The following is a 24,006-nucleotide window of genomic DNA, read 5'->3' as shown; positions in this document are numbered from 1 at the left end:
AATATTAGGTTTACTCTAGTAAAATTAATAGCTATGTAATTTTGCTTTGAGGCTTTAAAAAAATATGTAATTGTACAGTGATAGAAGTCTTCATAATTTAATCTTTCTGTGTTTATAGAGGTAGGTTATTTATTCTTTACCATAGAGAAAGATTATTTATGTTTTACCTTTTTTGTTTTTTAAGGAACTGGCATTTGATCCATATGAATCATATGCTCGAGATATTCTACGACCTGGTTTTCACGATCGTTTCCTTAGTCAGTTATCAAAGCCTGGAGCAGCGCTCTATTTGCAGGTATAGTAATTTTTAGATCAAGATATAAGATGCCTGTAAAGTAAGCTTAAAAATTAAATCACTTTGTTTTCTAGTCAATAGGCGAAGGTTTCAAAGAAGCTGTTCAATATGTTTTACCCAGACTACTTCTAGCCCCTGTTTACCACTGTCTGCATTACTTCGAACTTCTGAAGGTAAGAAGGCTCTTCTACTTACAAAATATTCAAGTCTGATACAGTTTTTTAACCAGTTTATTTGTGAATCATTATGTGAGTGCTCATGAATATGTCTATATCTGTTTTCTTTTTCTAGTTAAGAACAATTATATATGAATCTACAATGCGTGTTTTCTCCAGTTTTAATTGTGAATTTTAAAGCAGTCATCAGATATTTTTATCTTGTGCACTTCTTGCTTTCATGGCCAGTTGTTTGGAAACAATCTTGGATTTGTGCATCCTAGTCTCCATCTTGGGACCTCAGCAGATTCAGGGACTTAGATAAGGGACCACATGTTGGATAATGCCAAAGTAATGAAGAAGATTAATCACCTAATTTTTGTAGTTTAAGTTTGCAACTATGTCTATAAAAACTACTTATTATTAGTTTAGATACAGTAAACTATAGTAATCCTAGTAAAAAATTTCCCATTTGATTATAGTTCAAAATACTCAATTTTAAAAGTACTGACAGAAAAGAAAGGATTTTGCTTTTTTCCCCTCTTTTCCTATTATGCACTGAAATTAACTAGGGAGAAGGGGAACGTTAGTCTGTATAAGTTATAATTCAATAGTGTAACTTAGTGATTTACTTTTAAATATCTTATGTAACTAATGATGTCTGCTTTGGATTATGGATAATATATCCTAAAAAACATCAAGTTTTCTCAAAAATTTTAAATAAATGAGATAATAAAGATATTTTATTTATCTATAATGAACTAGCCCCATAAAGACAAAATATGATATGCATTAATACTATTATTATTTCTTTAGCTTTAAAAAAATGTTTCATTAAAGAAAAATTGTATTTAATATCATGTTGTTATGGAGCATGTATTATTAGAAATCAGATGTATAGTTTGCAGGAGTACATGAAGAAATGGGCTCTCTATAATGAATCAATGGAATAGAAAGCCTCTAAAGGTAGTAAACTGAAGGAACTCTCATCCTTCCCAGGTCTTTCTACATTGTAGGAACTTGGAGTTCAGTTAGATTTCTTAAGCAGGACTGTTTGAATCAGGAAAGGACTGAGGAAGTTGAAGAACTTAATCACCAGGTAGAGTTATGGAGCTCTCAGCTCTCTATTCTAGGCTGCAAACAGAATACAATTTATGGTCTTCAGTAGTACAAAGTAAAGTAAAATTGCTCAGTCGTGTCCGACTCTTTGTGACCCCATAGCCTGTTGCCTACCAGGCTCCTCTGCCCATGGGATTTTCCAGGCAAGAGTACTGGAGTGGGTTGCCATTTCCTTCTCCAGAGGATCTTCCCGACCCAGGGATCGAACCCAGGTCTCCCTCATTGTAGGCATACACTTTACCGTCTGAGCCACCAGGGAAGCCCAGTAGTATAGGATGATTATTTTAAGAGGATAATCAAGAAGAAGCATTTGGTGTATAAAATCATTCTTTGTAAAGAATGACAAACCATAGTCTCAAAATGGATCATTTGCACACAAGTTTATTATATAGACCTTTTCTTCATAATGGCATCTCTAATAATGGGATTTTTTTTTACCTGAGACTGTAATGAAGTTCTGAAGGATTAAAGACCGTATGAACCTTGAAGCAGTCATTAATCAATAAGTAAGAACAAGAAGCTTTGATGAAGCTTCAGAAGGCTATTAAAACCTATCTTAATAGTGTAAGAGAAATTATTTACTTCCCCAAATATAGGCAATTAAATTAAAAAAAATTTTAAGTTATTGTATTGAAATTTTTATTTTATAATTGTATCTATCAGCAATTTAAAGGTTTCTACTGGTAAACACCTGTATTCCTTGTTCATATTACTGCCTAAATTTCATTGCAAATTTAACAGTATATTGGGCAGGAAATTTTGTCCAATTAATTCCACAAATTGTCATGACTCCTTTTTATTCTGCCTTCTCAGCACTGATGTACTATTTGTGTTTACTGTCTTTCATTTCTATTTGTTGGTATGTTGCTTAAATTATTTTATTGAGCAGTATTTTCAAAGTGTATTCTATGGACTGCTAGTCCCATAAGATACTCTAGAAGTCTGGGGGAGGGAATGCCTTGGTGGGCCAATGGTTAGGACTTCGTGCTCTCACTGCTGAGGACCTGGGTTCAGTCCCTGGTCAGTGAACTAAGATTCCACGTGTTCAGTGGTCAAGTATATTTGGGAAAAACTGTATCCTTAATTACACTCCTAGAAATGTTCCGTATATATTAGAATATTAAAGGCTTTGTAAAATTGTGCAATAAAGCAATCTATATAAAACAGTCTAAAGCAGTTAATTCCCAAATTAATTAGGCCATTTGTTGTTGTTTAGTCACTAAGACATGTCCAACTCTTTGTGACTCCATGGACTCCTCTCTCCGTGGGATTTCCCAGGCAAGAATACTGGAGTGAATTGCCATTTCCTTCTCTGGGGGATTTTCCTGACCCAGCAGTTGAACCTGCATCGCCTGCATTGGCAGTCAGATTCTTTACTGCTGAGTCAGCAGGGAAACCCAAATAGGCCATGAAACCCTTAAAAAATGTAATGTATTTCTGGCGGTTACTTTGGAAAACTTTCATAGAGTTCTTCCATCAGAATAACTGAAAGACCTTCTAACACTTAATGGTCTTAAGATTTTTTTTCCAACAATATGATTCTCACTAACTCTAAATTTTTTTAATCTGGGTATTGCCATAATTCCAAGTTCCAATGTGGACTTGGTGATTTTGGACTCAACAATGATTAAATAAAATCAGCAGGGAACAGCAAAATCTTAAGACATCAGTGACAATTGGAATAATTTATCTATGGCATGGAGTGATCTTTGAAGGCTCATTGGACTAGATAGGAGTCTGATGTTTCTTTTCTGATCTTAGACTGGTAGCCAACTAGCTGAGTAGCCTGCAACAAGTCACCTCACCTTTTGAGCCCTGGTTTTCTAATCTGTGAAATGCTTATCTCACTGGGTTCAGTGCATGTAAAAGTACTTAACATACAGTAAAAATATAAATACCGAGTATTGTCATTACTGGAGACTTTTCTTCTTGTCTTGTAGGTTATCTTCAACTTAAACTAACATTTTACTCCCTTTGTGTTTCACCACTTACCTCCCTTTCATGCCTGCCGGAATTTGTATTCCATTTCTTTGTTGATCAGCTCAGATCCCTTCACCAGAAGCTTCAGTGCCATCTTTGATTCTTCTCTCTCCCTTATTTGTAGAGCATCATGGTTTGATTCCACAAATGAGTCTGAAATCCAGTCTGTTCCCCTGTTGCACTGGCATGGCCTTAGTCCAGACCCTGAGCATGTCTTTCCTAGGTTACTGTAGCAGTTTCCTATAAGGTCTTGTATCTCATGGAACTCTTGGTTTGAAAAGTGCATTTAGTGTCCTTGTGAACTGGGACACAAAGTCTAAATTCTTTAGCTTTTTTCAGCCTCATCTCTCAATACTTGGTGTTACTTACCTTATGCTTTAGCCATAAAAAATTTCCAAGCAGCCCTGGAAATGTCAAATATGTTCAGAATTCCTTATCTTTTTTTCTATTTCCCTGGAATTTCTCTTCTACCTCTACCATCCCCTTTCATCTGAGAAATTCCTGCTTATCAAAGAGTTTGTTCAAATGTTGATTCCCTGTCAAGTTTCCCTTTCTCTAGGCTGATCCTTTGACTAAGCTGCTTAATTTTCTTTATGTCTCTATAGAACATGTCTCATTTTTATTGTCTACCTTGTCATTAGAATGGAGCTAAACCGTATGTATTTTTGAATTCTCTTGCCTAGTAGTGTTTGGCATTTAGACATTTAATAAATGCTTGTTACAAGATGAATAGCAAAAATAAGGTAAGTTTTCCTTTGAATTTATGTTTATAGGAATAGTTTACCTGTAAATTGTATATAATTACATTTACTTTGGAAATTTAGAATGTCTTAAACTTTACAAATTCAGAAAATAAAAGTTTAGTTATTGATAGTATGACTTTAATGCCACTGAAACTGGAAAAAGGAAGTAACTCCCTTACCCGTCCACCTCCCCCACCCCGCCCAAGTTAGGAGTCAAGTCTTTGAAACCTTTAATAAACTTTTTCACATTAAAGTTCATTTAAAATCAACAACAACAACTTCCTTTGTATCCTTTTGAAAACCTTATTGCTCCAGTAATGTGATTTTTCTATGTGAAGATTAATTTGCTGTATTAAACAAATTTAGAGTTGTTTCTTGGGGCTAAGTATTTTGAAGGTTACCAAATCAGCACATTGTTCAGTTCAGCAAAAATAGTAACCTTTTCTTTGTTCTTTAAATATATTATTTTATCCTCTAAAGGTAAACTCAGACAAATGTTAGAAAAAATTATCCAGGATGATTTTGAGCAAATCAGTTCCCTAGAGAATTACCTATTCTTTTTCCAGTGCACTGGATACGTATAACCTAGGAGATATAAATTGTCTCCCTTAATTTCAAAAGCAGGTTCAAATCTATATTGCGACTTGTGCATTAGCGTATTAGTTTCCTAGGGCTGCTAGAGCAAAACACCACAGACTGAGTGGCTTAAAAACAACAGAAATTTATTCTTTCACAGTTCTGGGTGTCGGCAGGGCCATACTCTTTCTAAAGGCTGTAGGGAAGAATCCTTCCTGCCTTTTCTTTAGCTTCTGGTGTATCCCAGTAACCTTTGGCAGGCTTTGGCTTACAGATGCCCTCACTTCAATCTTTGCCTTGGTCTTCTTTTTCACATCTTTACATTCTTGTCTGTTTCCTCTGCATTCAAATCTCTCCTTCCTTTCTCATACAATACCCAGTTAGTGGATATAGGGCCGACCGTAATCCGGTGTGACCTCATCTCAGCTTGATTATATCTGCAAACACCCAGTTTTCAAATAACATCATGTTCACAGGTACCAGGGGTTAGGACTTTGGAGGGAACACAGTTCAACCCATTACATTTAGTTTTTGGTATACTATAAAAAAATTATATCCATTTTTGTTTTTCTGATTCTCTAGTATATACTGACTTGCTTAAACCCATAAAAATATATTTTTTGCATAGGCCAATTAATCATTGCTTCCTGATCTTAGACTTTAAAATTTAATTTCAGTCCGACAGCAATTTAGTGAAAAACCAACAATTGCAGTATTTTTCAAATAGTAAAAATTCACAGGGATACAGAATTACTAACAATCACCTGAGGAGGACTAATGTACATAACTGAGGTTGGGGTTATCATGTATGGTTTCCCTTAAAAAAAAATAATATAAAATTTAACACTTAAAACCTCCATTCTTAGATTTCACTGATGATAAAAAGTGCAAGACGAGCAAAATAATTGAAGGAAAACATTTCCAGGTTTAATTTTAACACGTCATAACAACCCTCTGCTTTTAGATAAGATTAAGAACTAATAGAATAGTAAATATTGCAATGGATGTTAATTCGTTAATAACAGTGCAGTGCTTGTCTTGGTCACAAGCTTTACTTTAGAAAATAAGAGACACTAAAGATTGTAATCTGAATGCTCATATGATTAGATGCTTCCTGTGTTACATAGTAACATTTAATTTCCTAATATTTCTCGATTTTTGTGTACTGACTTGAATAGTTCTTAACTTTTCCCTTTAACATCATAAATAGTACCAAAATTGTGGTCCCAAATGCTTAAGTACAGAATTGTGGGAAAGGATTACAGGTAAGAACTTAGATCTGAATGGTGCAGTGAATAGAAAACTTAGGAACTGAGGGATGTTAAAAATAGGAGATACTTTTCCTCCCAGAGCAGGTTTTTGTTTTGTTTTGTTTTTTTTTCTTTTTCAGGATAATATAAATGGAAAAGGCAAATATAAATTGTGCTACATCATTCACTTTAAACACCCCTTAGTGGCCTTCACATAGTGCTCCAGAAACTCTTTTGTAAAGAAATACGCTCTGCAGACCCCCTGCTACAGACACCGTGTATGCGTTTGTTAATGGCTTTGGTTTGTTGCTTTTTCATTAGGGGAGCGGGAAGGTATCAAACATCTTCTACTCTAGGTGATTTCTTATGTAGTTTTTTTCAATATTCTCCATCTGGTTGCTGTATGCTTCAGACCATTTTTTTTTTATACTGCCCATACGCCAATGTTTAATACCAGCAATAAGAGGAGATTTAGAAAACATAGCTTCTCTCTGAGTATCACAAAAATAAGCCCAGAAGAGGTCTGTCTAGCTTCCATTCCTTTGAACTAGCTTTCTAAATTTAGAAATTCTTTTCCAGAAACCATGGACTCAAAGCATTGAGCTAAATGGTATATCGACCACAGATGTTGATGACTAAAGTTAAACATAAAATAGTATAATTCAGGAACAATTATAAACAAACAGCTGACTTATGTTTTACTCTACTTTTAAAATTTTAAATCAACTAAACTGCTATGAGGAACATTTATAGTTTTGGTGATTTTCTCTTTGATAAGAACAGAGTGATGGTTTTGAAAGGTATTTTATTTTATAAATGAGATTATCCTAACATTTTTTAGGGTTAATTTCCTGTTTAAAGTTTCAAAATCCTTTCTGTTTAAGATTTTGAACTTGCTTTTACAGCATTCCTTTTTCTGCCATTTTTCTCATTTCTGTTCTTTCTGGAGTGCCAGTTACAATGTAGAACTACTTTATGTTGTCCCATACGTCTCTGAGACTATTCATTTTTCTTAAATCATTTTTCTTTTGTTCTTCAAAGTGGTAATTTCTATTGCTCTGTCAATAGAATTATTAGTTATTATACTTACTCTAGAATTTCCATTTGGATTTTGTTTTATAGTTTCCAGAGACTCCCTATCTGAGCACTCAAGAAGACCATGTTTTCCTTTAATTCTTTGAATATGGTCACATAAACTACTTTGAAGTCTTTCCTAAATCTGACATCTGGGCCACATGGAGCCAGTTTCTACTAACTGGGTTTTTCCCTCAAATATGGGTCACATTTTCCCAGTATTTTTGCTGGCTAACATCTCTGGATTCTGTTGTGTTGAGGACTGTTGGAGTTCCATTTGTGGATTTGTCTTTTGCTCTGTTTTGGATTGTTGGGTTTTTACTCTAGTGGGCAGTTAACTTTTCTGATTTGTGTGTGGGTGTGCTCAGTCGTGTCTTGACTCTTTACAGCCCCATGGACGGTAGCCCACTAGACTCCATTGTCCATGGAATTTTCCTGTCAAGAATACTGGAGTGGGTTGCCATTTCCTACTCCATGGATATTCCCGACCCAGGGATTGAACCCACGTCTCCTTCATTGATAGGTGGGTTCTTTACCACTGTGCCACCTAGGCCTCAACTGCAAATTTGTCTCTTCTGTGTTGTGTAGCAGCTGATATCTCTGTTCACTTTTTAGGATTTCCGTATGCTACTCTTTTAGCCTAGTTCTCTCCTGTCTTCCCTACACATGTATGACTTGACAGACTAAATGTTTGGGCAGAGATAATGTTGAGATTTGGGGGTACAGTCTCTGGTTGCTTACACCTACAGATTCCCCCTTAATTTCCATGCACTCTGTCAGACTCAGGCTCTGTTTCCTAACACCTTAAACCAGTAAGACTTCAGCTTTCCGCTGTCTGAGCTATGTACATTTGAGAAGTAAACTCAGTTTAAGAAAAGCAGAACTTTATCCATTATAGCACTGTCTTTCAAAAGTAGATTCTCTTTGGTCTCTGCCACATTACTTCACTGGAGTCTTTTCATGCATTCAGAGTTTAGCAGTCAGCCAGATGTTTGGGTAGAATTTATTCTCAGATTTTATGTCTCAACCTTCTGTAGTTCATTCACTTCCAGATTTCCCCCTTCATTTCCTCTTCTATTCTGCTGTCTTCCATCTCTAGCCTGTAACTCTTCCTTTCGTTCTTCCTCACTGTTATCATGGGAGGTTAGGGGAAAACCCTAATCCCACAACTGTACACTTTCTAGTTGTAACTTTTTAAGAGCAATAGTACTACTGGCTTATGCTCTCTTTTAGATGTTTTCCAGTGCCTATAAATATTTTTAATTTTTTGTTTAGATTGAATAATTGTTATCTGCAGATGGTTCTCAAGACTACTGCACCACCATTACTGGAAGTTCTTGCATTTTTATAGCTCTGCTTCAGTATTTGTTGTGGCTTTGTTATCTGTGACAATAGGAGGGGATACAGTGAAGGGCTGCAACTCAGATTCCACAGGTAGGCAAGAGAGCCGCTAACATTAGAAAATGTATTCTACTAAATTTAAAGATAAAAATAGCTAAGTCCTGTTTAAAATACAATTTGAATATTGGGCATGTTTAAAAATCGGTTGCATTGGTTATTTGGGGGGCTTCCCTGGTAGCTTAGCTGATAAAGAATCCGCCTGCAATGTAGGAGACTCCGGTTTGATTCCTGGATCAGAAAGTTTTCCCTGGAAAAGGGATAGGCTACCCACTCCAGTATTCTTGGGCTTCCCTGGTGGCGCAGATGGTAAACAATCCACTTGCAATGTGGGAGACCTGGGTTCAATCCCTGAGTTGGGAAGATCCCCTGGAGAAGGGCATGGCAACCCACTCCAGTATTCTGGCCTGAAGAATCCCCATAGACAGAGGAGCCTGGCAGGCTACAGTCCATGGGGTCCCAAAGAGTTGGACATGACTGAGGGACTAAGCATAAGCACAGTTCTTAAATCATCCTTTGTCTTTTTCCTCACCTAGATAACATGCTTGAGCTTAAAATATTCCCATACAAAAACATTACACAAATTTTATCTGATGAGCAGGAATTCTAAAAACTTTTTACAGTTATCCAGGATTACTTCCGGAGAAGGCAATGGCAACGCACTCCAGTACTCTTGCCTGGAAAATCCCATGGACAGAGGAGCCTGGTAGGCTGCAGTCCATGGGGTTGCTAGGAGTCAGACACAACTGAGCAACTTCACTTTCACTTTTCATTTTCATGCATTGGAGAAGGAAACGGCAACCTACTCCAGTGTTCTTGCCTGGAGGATCCAGCGGACAGGGGAGCCTGGTGGGCTGCCGTCTATGGGGTTGCACAGAGTCGGACACGACTGAATTGACTTAGCAGCAGCAGGATTACTTCAGTATGAAAGCGTAATAGTGATACTTGGAAACGGCTATCCTTGTTTTTCTTTTTTTGCTGTTGTGTTATGACTTCATCAAATAAACACTGTATTCAGTTTTATCCCACTTTTTTAGCAGGAAATTCACCAAACTCTCTCCTTTTCTTTAAGTTAAAAATAAAAATAAATTTGGCCTTATTACAAAAAAATTGGTTTTAAGTCAGAATGAAAGGAGCTTGGTAACATTATTCACCAGCATTTTGGTCTTTGAGTTATATTTCAGTTTCTTTCTTTTTCTAAGTTGTAAGATCTTTTCTTTCATTAAGTGCTTCGCTGTTTTAAAAAGTTTTCAGAATTTCTAACACTGTAATATTTAACTGGTAATTATTTTACTAATAGATAATAATACTTTTATCATTATCTGTCTCTATCATTCTTTTGTTCAGAAATACTGAAAAACTTTTTCATAGACGGTTTTAATTCTTATTATATACTTAATGTTTGTATTAATTGTAATTTTCCATACAAAAGGGGTAAATAAAACCAATTTAGCAAAATCTTAAGAACTGCTGTAGATATTTTAATGAATCCGTTTACTTTTTTTTTTTTTGGACCAATGCATACCGATGTATAGTCACTTTGATTTTTAAATTTTTTAATTAAAAAAATTATATTTTACATTTTACAGATTCTTTTAATTATGTTTTTTTATTTTTAAATTAATTTTATTGGAGTGTAATAAAATTTTCAGTGTTATATTAGTTTCTGCTGTACAGCAAAGTAAATCAGCTATACATATACTTATATCCCCTCTTTTTAGATTCCCTTCTCATTTAGGTTACCACAGAGCATTAAGTAGAGTTGCCATTTACCTTTTTAAAACCATATAATCTTGCCAAGTCTTTCTTTGATAACTGCATGTTTCAGACTGGAAACTGAACTTACCATCAGTATGATGGCTAAGACCATTTAAAGCCCATTTTAATAGGTATATGGGCTTCCCTGGTGGCTCAGACAGTAAAGAATCTGCCTGCAGTGTGGGAGATCGGGATTCGATCCCTCGGTTGGGAAGATACCCTGGCGAAGGGAATGGCTACACACTCTAGTATTCTTGCCTGGAGAATTCCATGGACAGAGGAGCCTGGCTGGCTACAGGCTGTGGGGTCATAAAGAGTCAGACACGACTAAGCGACTAACACTTTCACTTTAATAGATACACAGAAAATTAAAGAGCATATAGTTAGCTAAAAGTATTAAATTATTACTTTTTAAAGAAACACCTTTATTGAGATACAATTAACAAGCCATACTGCTCTCCATTACAATATGCTTTTTTATTTTTTCAAATTATTTCCTTTCCCAAGCACCTGTAGGGGAGGACAGTTTTTTCCTCAACCCTTTTAGAGTCTCTGGCTGGGTCTGAAAAGGAAACTGACAAAAATTAACAGGAGAAAAGCATACAGATTTATTTAATGTAAGTTTTACGTGACACAGGAACCTTACATATTGAGTATTTTAAACTGAAGGAACTTGAGAAAATAGAACCGGGAAGGTCACTGACCTTCTCTTTCCCTTATTTTCCCTTATTTTCTCAAACTTCTTCAACTTTTAAAGTATTCAGTATACCAAGGTGCCAGATTGGGGAATAGTATGTCCTGAACCCTGTCACACCCTTCCCCTCCCCCAGTCCCATCTTATCATTTACTCATGAAGTTTACCTAGAAAAAGCAGTGACCCCTTTGCTGTCAGATAATAAATGTGTCAATCCAAAGGTTACTTTTAGTAGCATGAAGAAAATCAGGAATTTATGCTGATTTCAATAAGATTAAAGAGATTAAATGAAGAGAGGGGCATGGAAAAGGAAATGGCGCAGTGTAGGCTGTTTATTGTCCACCTGTCTTTTGACCAGCTGTGCTTATTTATTGTGTAAGCAAATCAAATTCACTTTCTTGAAAACTCCTCATCTTGCCCAGCAAAACCACTCGTTCTGTGTTCATTCACTTGGTGAAGTGGTCCCACTATCCATTTGGTTACTCAAAATAGAGACCTGGAAGTCCTCAACTCTTCTCTGCCATTTTCCACATCACATCCACTTTGTGTGTGTGTGTGTGTGTGTGTGTGTGTGTGTGTGTTAGTTGCTCAGTCGTATCCAGCTCTTTGCAACCCCATGGACTATAGCCCATCAGTCTCCTCTCTCCATAGGATTTTCCAGACAAGAATACTGGAGTGGGTTGCCATTGCTGCCTCCAGGGGATATTCAAGATTCAGGGATTGAATCGGTGTCTCCTGTGTCTCCTGCATTGCAGGCAGATTCTTTACTCGCTGGGCCATCAGAAAAGCCCCCTAGTGACCAAATAGGTCCTTTTCATTCTTGAAAAGGATCTTTTGATTTCATCTTCTGTTCATTTCTTCTCAGTACTCTAGAGCCACGATCATCTCATCTGGGTTATCACAAATCTCCTTTTAGTCTCATCCCCACCCCATCCCCCAATTTGCTGTTGACTGGTAACCAAACCAAAGCTGTCTTTCTAAAATGCAGATTTGATAGCATTGTGAAGTGAAGTCGCTCAATTGTGTCCGACTCTTTGCGACCCTGTGGACTGTAGGCTACTAGGCTCCTCCTTCTGCGGGATTTTCGAGGCAAGAATGCTGGAGTGGGTTGCCATTTGCTTAAAATCCTTAATGGCTCCCCATTGACCCAGGTTAATGTTCAAGTTCCTAATAAGGATTACAGTCCTGGCTTGGTTATTGTTGACTTCTCCAGTATCTTGACCCATCACTTCTGTCCACCCCTAACTCCTTCCCACTCACCAAGTTCTACTCTTCAGCCTCATTTCTCTCAATGTTGGCCCTAAATAACTCTTTGAATTAACAAGCTATTTCCTCTGCCTAATACATTTTTTTGTACCTCTTTTGCCCCATGGCTAAACCATTCTTATCCTTCAAACCTTATAGTCATTTCTTTCTGGCAGCCTTCTTTGCTATATTCTTCTGTCCCTTTATTAGGTTAGGGATTCTTGCTGTATATTTCCAGAATGCCCTGTTTCCCCATTATATCCTTTTGTTGTTCGTTTGTCTTCTCTTTAACACTCTAAGCTGTAACAGCAGTGACCAGATTTCGCTTGCTCATTATCATATTTTTATTACTTATGAATGAGAGGGGCTTCCCTGGTAGCTCAGCTGGTAAAGAATTCTCCTGCAATGCAGGAGACCCTGGTTCAATTCCTGGGTCGGGAAGATCCCCTGGAGAAGGGAAAGGCTACCCACTCCAGTATTCCTGCCTGGAGAATCCCCAAGAGGAGCCTGACAGTCTACAGTCCATGGGATTGAGAAGAGACACGACTGAGCGACTTTCACTTTCTTTCATGAATGATAGATGGTTAATTAAATATTTGTTAAATTAATTCTGATTGGAACTTTACTGGAAGTCTTCTGTAGACTGCCCTTTTGAGTCTTTTTCCAGTCAGCTACTGTTAATATTCTAAATAGTTTCTAAAAATGTACAAAAGACCCTTTAATTATCTTAAGAAGACTTGTGACTTTCCTCAAAATCTTTGAGCATTTTGCTTTTCTTTCCTAATAGTGAACTATGTCATGTTAGAATTTATATTTTAAGATTTACTTTTTATGTATTCAACCATTGACTAATTTAATAAAGATACTATTTCATTTAAATTACAATTATTGAAGAATTATACTATTTTACTGTTATACTATTTATTTCATGTAATATATACCATTTTGAAAATGATCATCTCCTCACTTGTCTTGGGAGAAAATGAGGGTTAAGTAAAAAAGATCAAATTTTGTTAATATCATTAAAATCATATACTGGTTGAAATTTTATGTATTGTAGAATTATCTGCATATATGAAATTATTTTTTGACTCAAAAAATAACTTTTGGAGGGAAAGGAAGGACCTTCCTGTTATGAAATTTACTTCATGATTCCCGTCTTTGCTTTTGTTCTCACATTTTGTGATGAAATCTTATATGTACATATAATATTTAAGATAAAGATAAATCTTTATTTTCCAAATCTTAATTATATTAATATATATTTTTTAAAAATTATAAAAGTACAGTTGGTTTACAATAGTGTGTAAGTTTCAGGTGTACAGCACAGCAATTTAGTTATACTACAGTGTTTATTCCTCGATGATATATTTTGTCATCCTTATGCATTGCAGTTTACCATTTGAATGGAATGTTTTATTTGATGAATATTTTTTAAACAGGTATTTACAGTCTTTTCAGTTCCCTGGATAGTATATTGAAAAGGGCTGAGAGTTGAGACTCCTGGGTTCTGGTCCTGCCTGCCTCCATCATCAAGTAATTGGCAGTTCCTTCATTTTATATTATTTCATGTTGGAGAAAACTAATTTCTAGAAATAAAAGCATATAGATTCAAGTTTGTGTTTTTTAAGAGAAGGCATTATTTGATTGTGAATTGGACAATTTGTTTGTGAGTTGGACTCATAAAATTGTGTCAGGTTCAACACTTTATTTTTTTATGTATAAACCGATTGTTAATTTTATTCATCTACTGAATACTATTGTGAATTATCTTTTTCCAGTTTTTAGCCTCTTAGTTCAGTTCAGTTCAGTCACTCAGTCGTGTCCAACTCTTTGCGACCCCATGGACTGCAGCACACCAGGCTTCCCTATCCATCACCAACTCCTGGAGGTTACTCAAACTCATGTCCATCAAGTCGATGATGCCATCCAACCATCTCATCCTCTGCTGTCCCCTTCTCCTCCCACCTTCAGTCTTTTCCAGCATCAGGGTCTTTTCCAATAAGTCAGTTCTTCGCATCAGGTGGCCAAAGTATTAGAGTTTCAGCTTCAGCATCAGTCCTTCCAATGAATATTCAGGACTGATTTCCTTTAGGATTGACTGGTTTGATCTCCTTGCAGTCCAAGAGACTCTCAAGAGCCATCTTCAGCACCACAGTTCAAAAGCATCAATTCTTCAGTGCTCAATTTCTCAGGGTTTCCTTTGGGCACACAATATACTATGTTGACTACTGCCTCTTCTATTTATTTCTAAAGGATTCCTCCCCACCCAAAATCACTGGTGAAAGTGACTCCTTTCTTTTGAAAATGTAAATTTAGTCATATCTATAGGTCATTATGAGTTACCATTGTGCTTTAGAATATGATTCTCCGGATAAGGTTAAGTATATTCTCATATATGGCAATATATCATCAGGACTTGAAAAATTTTTTAACTATTTAGTAAACAGTCATTTGTAAAATGAAATTGCTGTTAGATAATGTTATTAAATAGGCCCCCATGAAAAGCATGGATATCACTTTGGTAACAAGAAGATGCTGCTTTGTAAAGTTTCATTTACATACTAATTGCCCTTGGTTTATTTCTGTAGCAACAATAAGCTACCCCTTTGGTGATAGTTAACTTGAATTATTCTTCACCAATGCCCAGTTTAAATCAGCTGTGTTAAGTAAAAGAAGCAAAGAATGCTTATAAGAAAAGTCATTTATTACATTGAAATTTGTTTTAGATGCTTGACTGATGCTATAAAGGTAAATATTACGCAAACCGATGGACTGTAGCCTGTCAGGCTCCTCTGTCCATGGGATTCTCCAGGCAAGAATACTTGAGTAGACTGCCATGCCCTCCTCCAGAGGATCTTCCCAACCAGGGATCAAATGCAGGTCTCCTGCATGGCAGGCAGATTCTTTACCATCTGAGCCACCAGGAAAGCCCCATGAAATGCTATAGTTAATGGTAGAGAACATGACTCAGAAATTTAAAACATTTTTTAGAATAGAAAATCAAATGCATGTCTAAATGAATCTGTTACTTTGAAAGTTCTTTTTATGTGTGTTAGAATTGTGTGTCTTATATGACTTCCAGTATTTTTGCCTGAATTAATGATATTAAAAAATCAAAGGATAGAATATAAAGGACTCTAATATTCTGTTGTGTGCTAAGTTGCTTCAGTAGTGTCTGACTGCGGCCCTGTGGACTGTAGCCCGCCAGGCTCCTCTGTCCATGGGCTTCTCCAGGCAAGAATACTGGAGCGGGTTGCCATTTTCTTCTCCAGTGGAGCTCCCCAACCCAGGGATTGAACCCAGGTCTCCCGCATTGCAGCAGATTCTTTACCAGCTGAGCCACAAGGGAAGCCCAATAGAGATGGAAGATACTTTGAAAGATTACCCAGAATCCAGCTTTCAGCCTACCCTTAAGTAAAAACCTTTTATCTTCATGAAAACTTGGCCATTGGCTTTCTTTAATATAGATATAGCTGACCATAGTGAAGAGGAACACTATGAATAAAAAGTATTTGCATTTTTTAATGTATCTATTTTTAAGTCTCTTATCCTTTAAAAACTGTCTCCTCCGTAACCCTTTTTATGTTGGAAATTTTGTGACTAGATTTTTGTTTTGTTTAACACAAATGAGACTAAATTTCCAGAGAGGGTGGATTATGCCTCAGTGAATTTTAAATAATGGATATAAGAAATCTGAATAATAAGACCTGATGTTTTATATTTGTTACTTCTGGAATATTTGAGCATTAAGATATTTTAAGTAAATTATTTTTATAAAAATGGTTTGGAGCATTGAATATGTTTACTTTTCATAGGTCATTAGTAGACACACACACATGTGTGTGTAACCTGTATCAGTTGAAACAAAAAAGAATGTATTATTAGTCTTTAAGAAACGCCTCTTGAACATAAGGCTCTTAAAGTGTTGAGTTGGCAAAAAAGTTTGTTTGGGTTTTTCTGTAATATCTTAAAAACCCAGATGAACTTTTTGGCCAACCCAGTGCTAATGGATAATGAAGCTCATTGAAAAGTAAGCCTTTCTAAGTTACTTTGAAATTTTTATGGTTTTATTTCTCAAGTCTTTTTCATTTATGATAGAGAGTGAGTGTTCTCAAATGTTGCATGAAAACTCTGTTAATATATGTTATTTCTTAACTTCTCTTTGGTAGCCACAGATTTATAAGGTTACTGAATCATTGTCACTTATACCTCAGTTAATTGCTTGCTTGAATTACCACCACCTTGTCATATTGATTATTAGTAATTATTAATGACTCAATCCTGTTAAGTACAGACTTTCTGTCTGGCACATGTAGTATCTTTAGCTAGTATTTGAAAATGTGCTTGAGTTCCACTAACATATACATTGCTACTTTTACTCAAAATCTTCACATGTGAATACTGACAAAGTTCTTCATGATACTAATGTTAATTCTGTAGTTAAATTATAAAGGAAAGCAGTTTACAATAATGTTGTACATTACTATTTTACAAAGGACTTTGATTTTTTTCAGAGTGCTTTGACTTTTAATAGCAACCCCATAAAATAAGCAAAGCAGGCTTTTTATAAGCCTCATTTGACAGATAGGAAAAGTGGGACTCAATCAAATAACTTGCCCCAAATTCACGCAGAAAGTAAGAGTCAAATTTTGATCTTAGGCCTTGTATCTTCAACTGCCTTTATACTATATTGCATCCTTCTCTGTATTTTTAAGCATCTTTCTTAAGCATTCTATTGCTGAGAACAGTAATGTGGCAATCAGAAATCTAAGACCAAATTACACAACTTAAAAAAAAAAAATCTCACCTATGTATCTACTGCTGTTCCAAGACCTGTGATAGTTAAAAATATAATTTATATTCCTCATTTCTTTTCAGTAATATTTGTCTGAAAAAATGCACATTGCTGCCTGTCAGAAGGTGTGACATCTTTTAACAGTTTCTACTTTACTTTTTCTGCTGGCACATGTAGTATCTTTAGTCAGTAATTGAAAATGTGCTTGAGTTTCACTGACATATATTTTACTAGTTTTACTCAAAATCTAGGAAAACTAGGTTCCATAGTCATACGGATAGTAATACATATTAGAAGAAAAAGACTTTTAAAAAGAATAATGTATTTTATGACACACTAAAATTTTAATTGCAGCAGAAAGAGTTGAGTCAGTGTTATCTTTATCAATAAAATGGGTTTTATTTTTATCCAGAACTGTTCTGTTAATTCAGATTTGTCATTTGTAACTTTGCAGCAGTTAGAAGAAAAGAGTGAGGATCAAGAAGACAAAGAATGTTTGAAACAAGCAATAACAGCTTTGCTTAATGTTCAGAGTGGTATGGAAAAAATATGTTCTAAAAGTCTTGCAAAACGAAGACTTAGGTGAATATTTTCACTTTTTTTTAAAAATAATCCTCCTTTTCACCCTCAATACTGTGGTATAAATTCAGGGATCCCTGGTCCCTCCTCAAGTAAACAATGAAGAAAATACTTTTAGTGACAAGCTTGGTCTTTCAGAGGAAGTGACATCAAAGCCAAGAGAATTTGTTATTGTTTGAAAAACCTTTCATATTTGTGCATTTTCCTTGCATACTCCCAGACAAGACCTCCTGAGAGTCAACTGGTAAGCTAAAGGAGAGCTAGAGCAAATGTATTGGGTAGATTTATGTCAACAACGTTGTTCTGTCAAAGTAAAATCAGTAGTGGCCTTTATTTTAGGGATTATGTAACTCGAGGTATTAATTCAGATAATACGCTTCCAGTTTCCTAATTATAATAAGTGCATGGTTTTTAGCTTTAGGTATTGTCTACTTAAGCATTTCTAGATAAATTTTTTAATCTCTTACTTTTTTTTTCACTGTATTGGGCTACTTTGTAATACTTGTCATTCTAAATATTTAGTAGCCATGGTAGAAATAATCATTCTGTAGCTAAATATATAGGGTAGATTTTTGTCAATAGTCAGCTGTTCTTTTTAGAGCACTAAAAAAAATGTCTCTAATGTGTTGCTTTAGTTTCCAAAATTGTGCAACTTTGTAACACTAATATATTTGGAGATTCAGTGAAAACCTTCACAGTGCAACTTTTAAAAATATGCTTTAGCACTGTCGTTAATATTCATGAATTATAGATTCCCTGTCATCTTTGTACTAACAGTGTTTTTTTCCTTTATCCCAGTGAATCTGCATGTCGGTTTTATAGTCAGCAAATGAAGGGGAAACAACTAGCAATCAAGAAAATGAACGAGATTCAGAAGAATATTGATGGTTGGGAGGGAAAAGACATTGGACAGTGTTGCAATGAGTTTATAATGGAAGGAACTCTTACACGTGTAGGAGCCAAACATGAGAGACACATATTTCTCTTTGATGGCTTAATGATTTGCTGTAAATCAAATCATGGGCAGCCAAGACTACCTGGTGCTAGCAATGCAGAATATCGTCTTAAAGAAAAGTTTTTTATGAGAAAGGTACAAATTAATGACAAAGATGACACCAGTGAGTACAAGCATGCTTTTGAAATAATTTTAAAAGATGAAAATAGTGTTATATTTTCTGCCAAGTCAGCTGAAGAGAAGAACAATTGGATGGCAGCATTGATATCTTTACAGTACCGGAGTACCCTGGAAAGAATGCTTGATGTGACCATGCTGCAGGAAGAAAAGGAGGAGCAGATGAGGCTCCCTAGTGCTGACGTTTATAGATTTGCAGAGCCTGACTCTGAAGAAAATATCATATTTGAAGAAAACGTGCAGCCCAAAGCTGGAATTCCAATTATCAAGGCAGGAACCGTTATTAAACTTATAGAGAGGCTCACATACCACATGTATGCAGGTAAGACATACGAACTTGCCTGTCTCTTTTATTCTCCTCCTTCAGGCTGATTTTTCTTTGTTGCACAGGTCATTGTGCCTAAAATAGAAAGCAAACTGACAACAAAAGACCTCCGCATTGTCAGAGTTCATTTTCCTTTGACTAAAAAGACTGCCACTTTATATTTCTATGATATTTTATAATTTTTCTACCACATTTACGTATGTTATTTTAACTTGACAATCAGAGTTACAAATAAAGTTACTGGGCTAAATTTACCCAGTTAGCCAGTGGCAAAAATAAGACTGAAACTAGTGATAAATCAGTCATCATTAGGATCTAAAAATTGTTTTACTCCTTTACGTCTTTTTTCTCTTTCATTACTGGGATTATAAAATAAGTAAAAATTCTAATATATGTTATGTATCCATTACCAAAACTGTACCAGTAGTACAAATATATACAGCATTGCTTTTTCTTAATTTCCATTCCTAAAATTTATTAAATTTAGCAATCCTGGGGTCTTTTAAATTTTCAGGATTTTTTTACAACTGATATTATTTAGAAAACAATGTACCTTATTATGGCAATTTTTAGAGATAAACATAGGGGTTTGGAGGTTTCCTAGAGTGTTGAGACATGTTTGTCTCTAAGTGGGCTGAATCAAATATAGTGTTTGGGAGGTAAGGAACAAATGTAATGGTCGATTCTTTAATTTTATTTCTTCTAATAAGGTAACAGATGATACTCCAGTTTTCCTCAGCTTCCCTACATAGTAGGAATTTTGAGGATTATAAAATACTGTGGAAAGAGCACTAAATTTAGGTTCACACCCTCACTCTATCACAGTTTCTTAAGGTTTCAGAAGTAGTGTAGTTTTCATCTCAAAAATCAACATCACAACAGCTATCTTAGAATATTGTTGGAAAGAATAAATGAAATACTAAGGTGAAAGCTCTTAGTAAACTTACTTTCAAAGAATGCTTTTATTACAAAGATATATATAAAATCAAACATAACTCTTAAAAGTGCTGGTCTTAAAATAGTTGAATGTATAAGTTAACCTCCATCTCCAGACTTTTTGCTTAAATATATTTCTATCTCTAGGATACGTGTGTTTCTGGGGAAATTTCCCAGTTTTTAAAGTTCTTCAAATGGGCTCTTAGTTCTCTCTGGAAACTATTCTGGCACCAGTTCAATTAAACTTTTAAGAATATCCGTTAACTGTAATCCACTGTAATAAAGATGAATGGTATTCAACACTGTTAATCTGTTTAATTTATTAAATACCTGGTCAGAACTACTCATATTGCCTGGAAACTATCAGGGCCACCTTGCAAAAAAGTAAAATTATAATTTTGTTTCCATGATCTCAAAGCATGTTATAAATATGATCTCTTTCATTATCTCCACATGTCTGGGATAAATAAGCCCGTGTTTTGTTTTTAGTTTTTATTTGGACTCTATTTGGTAGTTCTTTTGCTAATATTTTCTGTTGTAAAATGATAGTGTTTTTTTCCCCCCATAGGTAATTTTAAAAGCAGTTTAGGCTTTTTAAGCATATGCCATTTGGTAGTAAGCAGGCAGTAACTGAAACATGTTGATGATAATAAAAAAAGACTCTGGGATTTTTACTCTTTTTAGTAAAATTGATTTTATTAATTAATCACTTTTACTATTGATTTTTCACTTAGAAACTTATGTAGTCAGGTATTCATTTTGCTGACACAAAAATAAAAAATAAATCCAAGTATAGAAAATTTAAATAAGCTGCCTAGGATTTTCATGAAAAATAAATACATTATTATGTCATCTTTTTTTACATGTGAAACTAATTTTGATAGGTGCAATTTCAGTAGTAAATACGACCCATCTATTTAGCTGATCACCATCAACTTTAAGATCTAGAATACAGCTTAAAAACTATCTTATTCAATTACCAGAAATTTATGGTTGCAAAACAGTTATTTCTTTGGTCCTTCTTAAGGCATTTTTAAGGATATGAAAGTTCAAATTGTTCTTCTTGCCACATTATTCTGATTTTTGTATCTTAGAAGATTCACAGAAATTTTTAGCCTAAACATTCTAAAGTATTCATCATTTTATTTTAAATACCTTTGTTTTGGGTTCTTAGACTATTGAGAGTATAATTAATCCTTAGATTTTAATCTGTGTTTGTGAGACAGAAGCTCTACTCTTTTTTCTTCTGTAGAGCAGTACAAGTGGCAGGTGCTAAAGAAGATTTACCAGTGTTTCCTATCAAGTCAAGTGGTATTTGATTTCAAAAATATTTTCAAATTTCAAATTTTTTAATATAATTGTTTTCCTTAAAGCGCTACTGTTAGTGATAAAAATATTCTTTACTGCTTGCTTTATTTCACAGAACTACCTTATGATTGTTAATAAGTAGTTATAGCACTACAATTAAATATTTCTTTTCTAGAGACCTTTTATTTATTTTTTGTTAAGTTAAACAAAACTTAACAAGCATAGCTGATAGTTTTTCTTTAGTCTTGGCAATCTTCTCCTCAATATACACAGTGCTCACCAAATCTATAGACATAGCACATTTGCTATGGTGTTTTATTAGTTACTTTTGATAGTCACCCTCATTTATATTAATCTTTAGCTTTTAAACAGAATAACTTAAGTAACTTCTAATTAATATGCACTCAGCTTTCTAAATTTATAGAACTTTGCAGAGTTAAGTGTATCCAAATTTAAATTGACAAGATCTTTTTACTTTTTTAAAATGTTAAAGTTTTTAAAAAATTCCTTTCATTAATTTCTTGAGGAATAAAAAGCCAGTGTTGGGTTTAGAGTATTATAGCTAAGTTTTTTTTTTTGACATTTTTCTTTTCTATTTTATTTTGAAGATTAATAGAATATTTTAACTTATGTCATAAATATATTACTAGTGTAACTAAAATCCACAAGCAGCTTTCATGAACTGTGGTTTACCATATATACCAATAAGTATTAATTACTAGCTTGTTTGACTTCTGTAAGGTCTGTGATAAATGTATTACTGGCAACATAGAATGTGTTTTTAATAGACCATGTACGAACTTGTAAAACATTCAAACAGCTATTTTTTTAAGACCTTTTCCAGCTTAATTGGACTCTGAGTCCTCACACAGTGATAATGGATTAACCATTTGTTTTAAGAACTGTTGGTCTGCTCTATTTAATTTTGGTTCGGTAGTTTGATACGTATTTTTTATCAGAACATACAGTGTGAGTTGTGGCTTGCACTAAAACAAAAGCTAAAAGTTAGACTGCATATTTTTATTATGCTGTATAGAATTGTAATAAAAGACATTGGCTGTAATACATGAGAAAAATCCAGTAACTAATAAGCACTACTTACAGACATTTTTTAGATTATAGCTTGGTCAGACATTGTCATCAAAAAACAGAAAACTTGTTTAACCTTCCTTAATTCAGACTTCACTGTGGCTTCAGTCAACTTGATCACTCAAGTGTTTACAGTAATTTATAAAACAGAGCTTAGATCTTAAATGCTCAGTCGTTCACTTTATAGACCCAAACCCAAGGCCTTGAAGGTTATGTGACTTGTCAGAAATCATATCAGTTAATTGCAGGAAAGAGTATGAGAAATCGGGTTTCTTGACTCTTTAAATAATAGAGTTTATTTTCTGCCATGTTACACTGACTCATACAAGGTGAATTTTTTTTCATCTTTATAGTATAATTTTTATTATGTATATTGAACAGTAAAAATAGAATTGCTTGCTTGGTTTGAATTACCAGGAATATAAATGGCTCTTCACTTCTGGGCAAACATGGGTCTAATATATAGTCAGAGTACTGTTTTTTCTTATTGAAATAGGTAATAAATTCTAACTATGGATAACTTCCATTTTAATGCATAGATTTTAGTTTTTAGTTAGATGTTGGTCATTATAATTTTAGTTTTTAACAAAATCCAATCTGTTGGTGTTACTTGCTGTGTAAATTTAGGTGAATTGGAAAGTGCTTAATTGTTGCTCAAAAGATTACAACAGAGTCTTATGTAGAATTTAATATATGGTGCTGCAGATCCAGTGTTTCTGGGCATAACAGTAATTTGCTAACTACATCAGAACTGCAGAATTCATCTGAAATGGTGTGGGGGGACATTGTCTTGTTAGATGTATCATTCTGGATCTGGCAAGGATATGAAGAGACCTTTATTTACAGTAAGAAAACACAAAGCAATATGCATAAAAAGGAGGAGATGCAAGTAGGAATTTCAGTTCTATTCCAGAGTTACAGGAAATAATTTAGTATAAATTCATTATTGAGACTTTGAAACAACATGTGTAAAGAAATGTTTGGAGACGGTGTGTCTGGTTTTGATCATCTTTTTTAAAGAAATGAGATGACTTTGAGGTAGGGGGTCTCTTATTAGATCTGACATTATATAAAAAGAACTTTTCATTTTAAAGTGTGGGGAAAAGGGGTTTCCCATGCATGGTGAACTTCGGTTTTAAAGAAAATGGTATTAAAAAAAACTTAAGCCAGTTCATATTTTTCTTTAAAATATTTACTGCTATTTTAGGCCCTTATATTTTTGCAAAAAAAACTGCATTAGATTTCTTTGAAGTTTGTGTTCTCTATAGCTCCGTTTGGGTGTTTTAGCTCTTAAAAACAACTTTTGAACAATTTTTGATCTATAGGGCAGTGCTGTACTATTTTTAAACTCTGATTTTTTTTTTTAAGTGTTTGTGCGTCAGCATAGCGTCTGTTTCCTTTTTTAAGGAATTCAAGAGTGATTGTTTATAAATCCTTGTTGAGGAGCTTATTGTTTCTTGTGGCATTTTAAATGGCTATATTAAAGGGAGAATTATCACATGAACAGACATCCTGATTAACAGTGTTTCACTATGGTGGTTGGGGGAGGGGT

General features: G+C 34.7%; 1 protein-coding gene across 3 annotated transcripts in view; it reads left to right on the top strand.

Annotated features, from left to right (window-relative positions):
• The window catches only part of SOS1 (SOS Ras/Rac guanine nucleotide exchange factor 1), a 131,106-nt gene that overhangs the window by 69,397 nt on the left and 37,703 nt on the right, over positions 1 to 24,006 (top strand). For all 3 annotated transcript variants that reach the window (XM_027555071.1, XM_027555070.1, XM_027555069.1), the window contains 4 exons: positions 185 to 295; positions 370 to 468; positions 17,540 to 17,667; positions 18,463 to 19,118. In XM_027555071.1, coding sequence (XP_027410872.1) covers positions 185 to 295; positions 370 to 468; positions 17,540 to 17,667; positions 18,463 to 19,118 — 994 coding nt within the window. The remainder of the gene's footprint in view (positions 1 to 184; positions 296 to 369; positions 469 to 17,539; positions 17,668 to 18,462; positions 19,119 to 24,006) is intronic.

Source organism: Bos indicus x Bos taurus, chromosome 11 (genome assembly GCF_003369695.1).
Source record: "Bos indicus x Bos taurus breed Angus x Brahman F1 hybrid chromosome 11, Bos_hybrid_MaternalHap_v2.0, whole genome shotgun sequence".
Lineage (NCBI taxonomy): Eukaryota > Metazoa > Chordata > Mammalia > Artiodactyla > Bovidae > Bos > Bos indicus x Bos taurus.
Note: the sequence above shows the minus strand (reverse complement) of the source record. Positions and strands in the feature narration are given on the sequence as shown.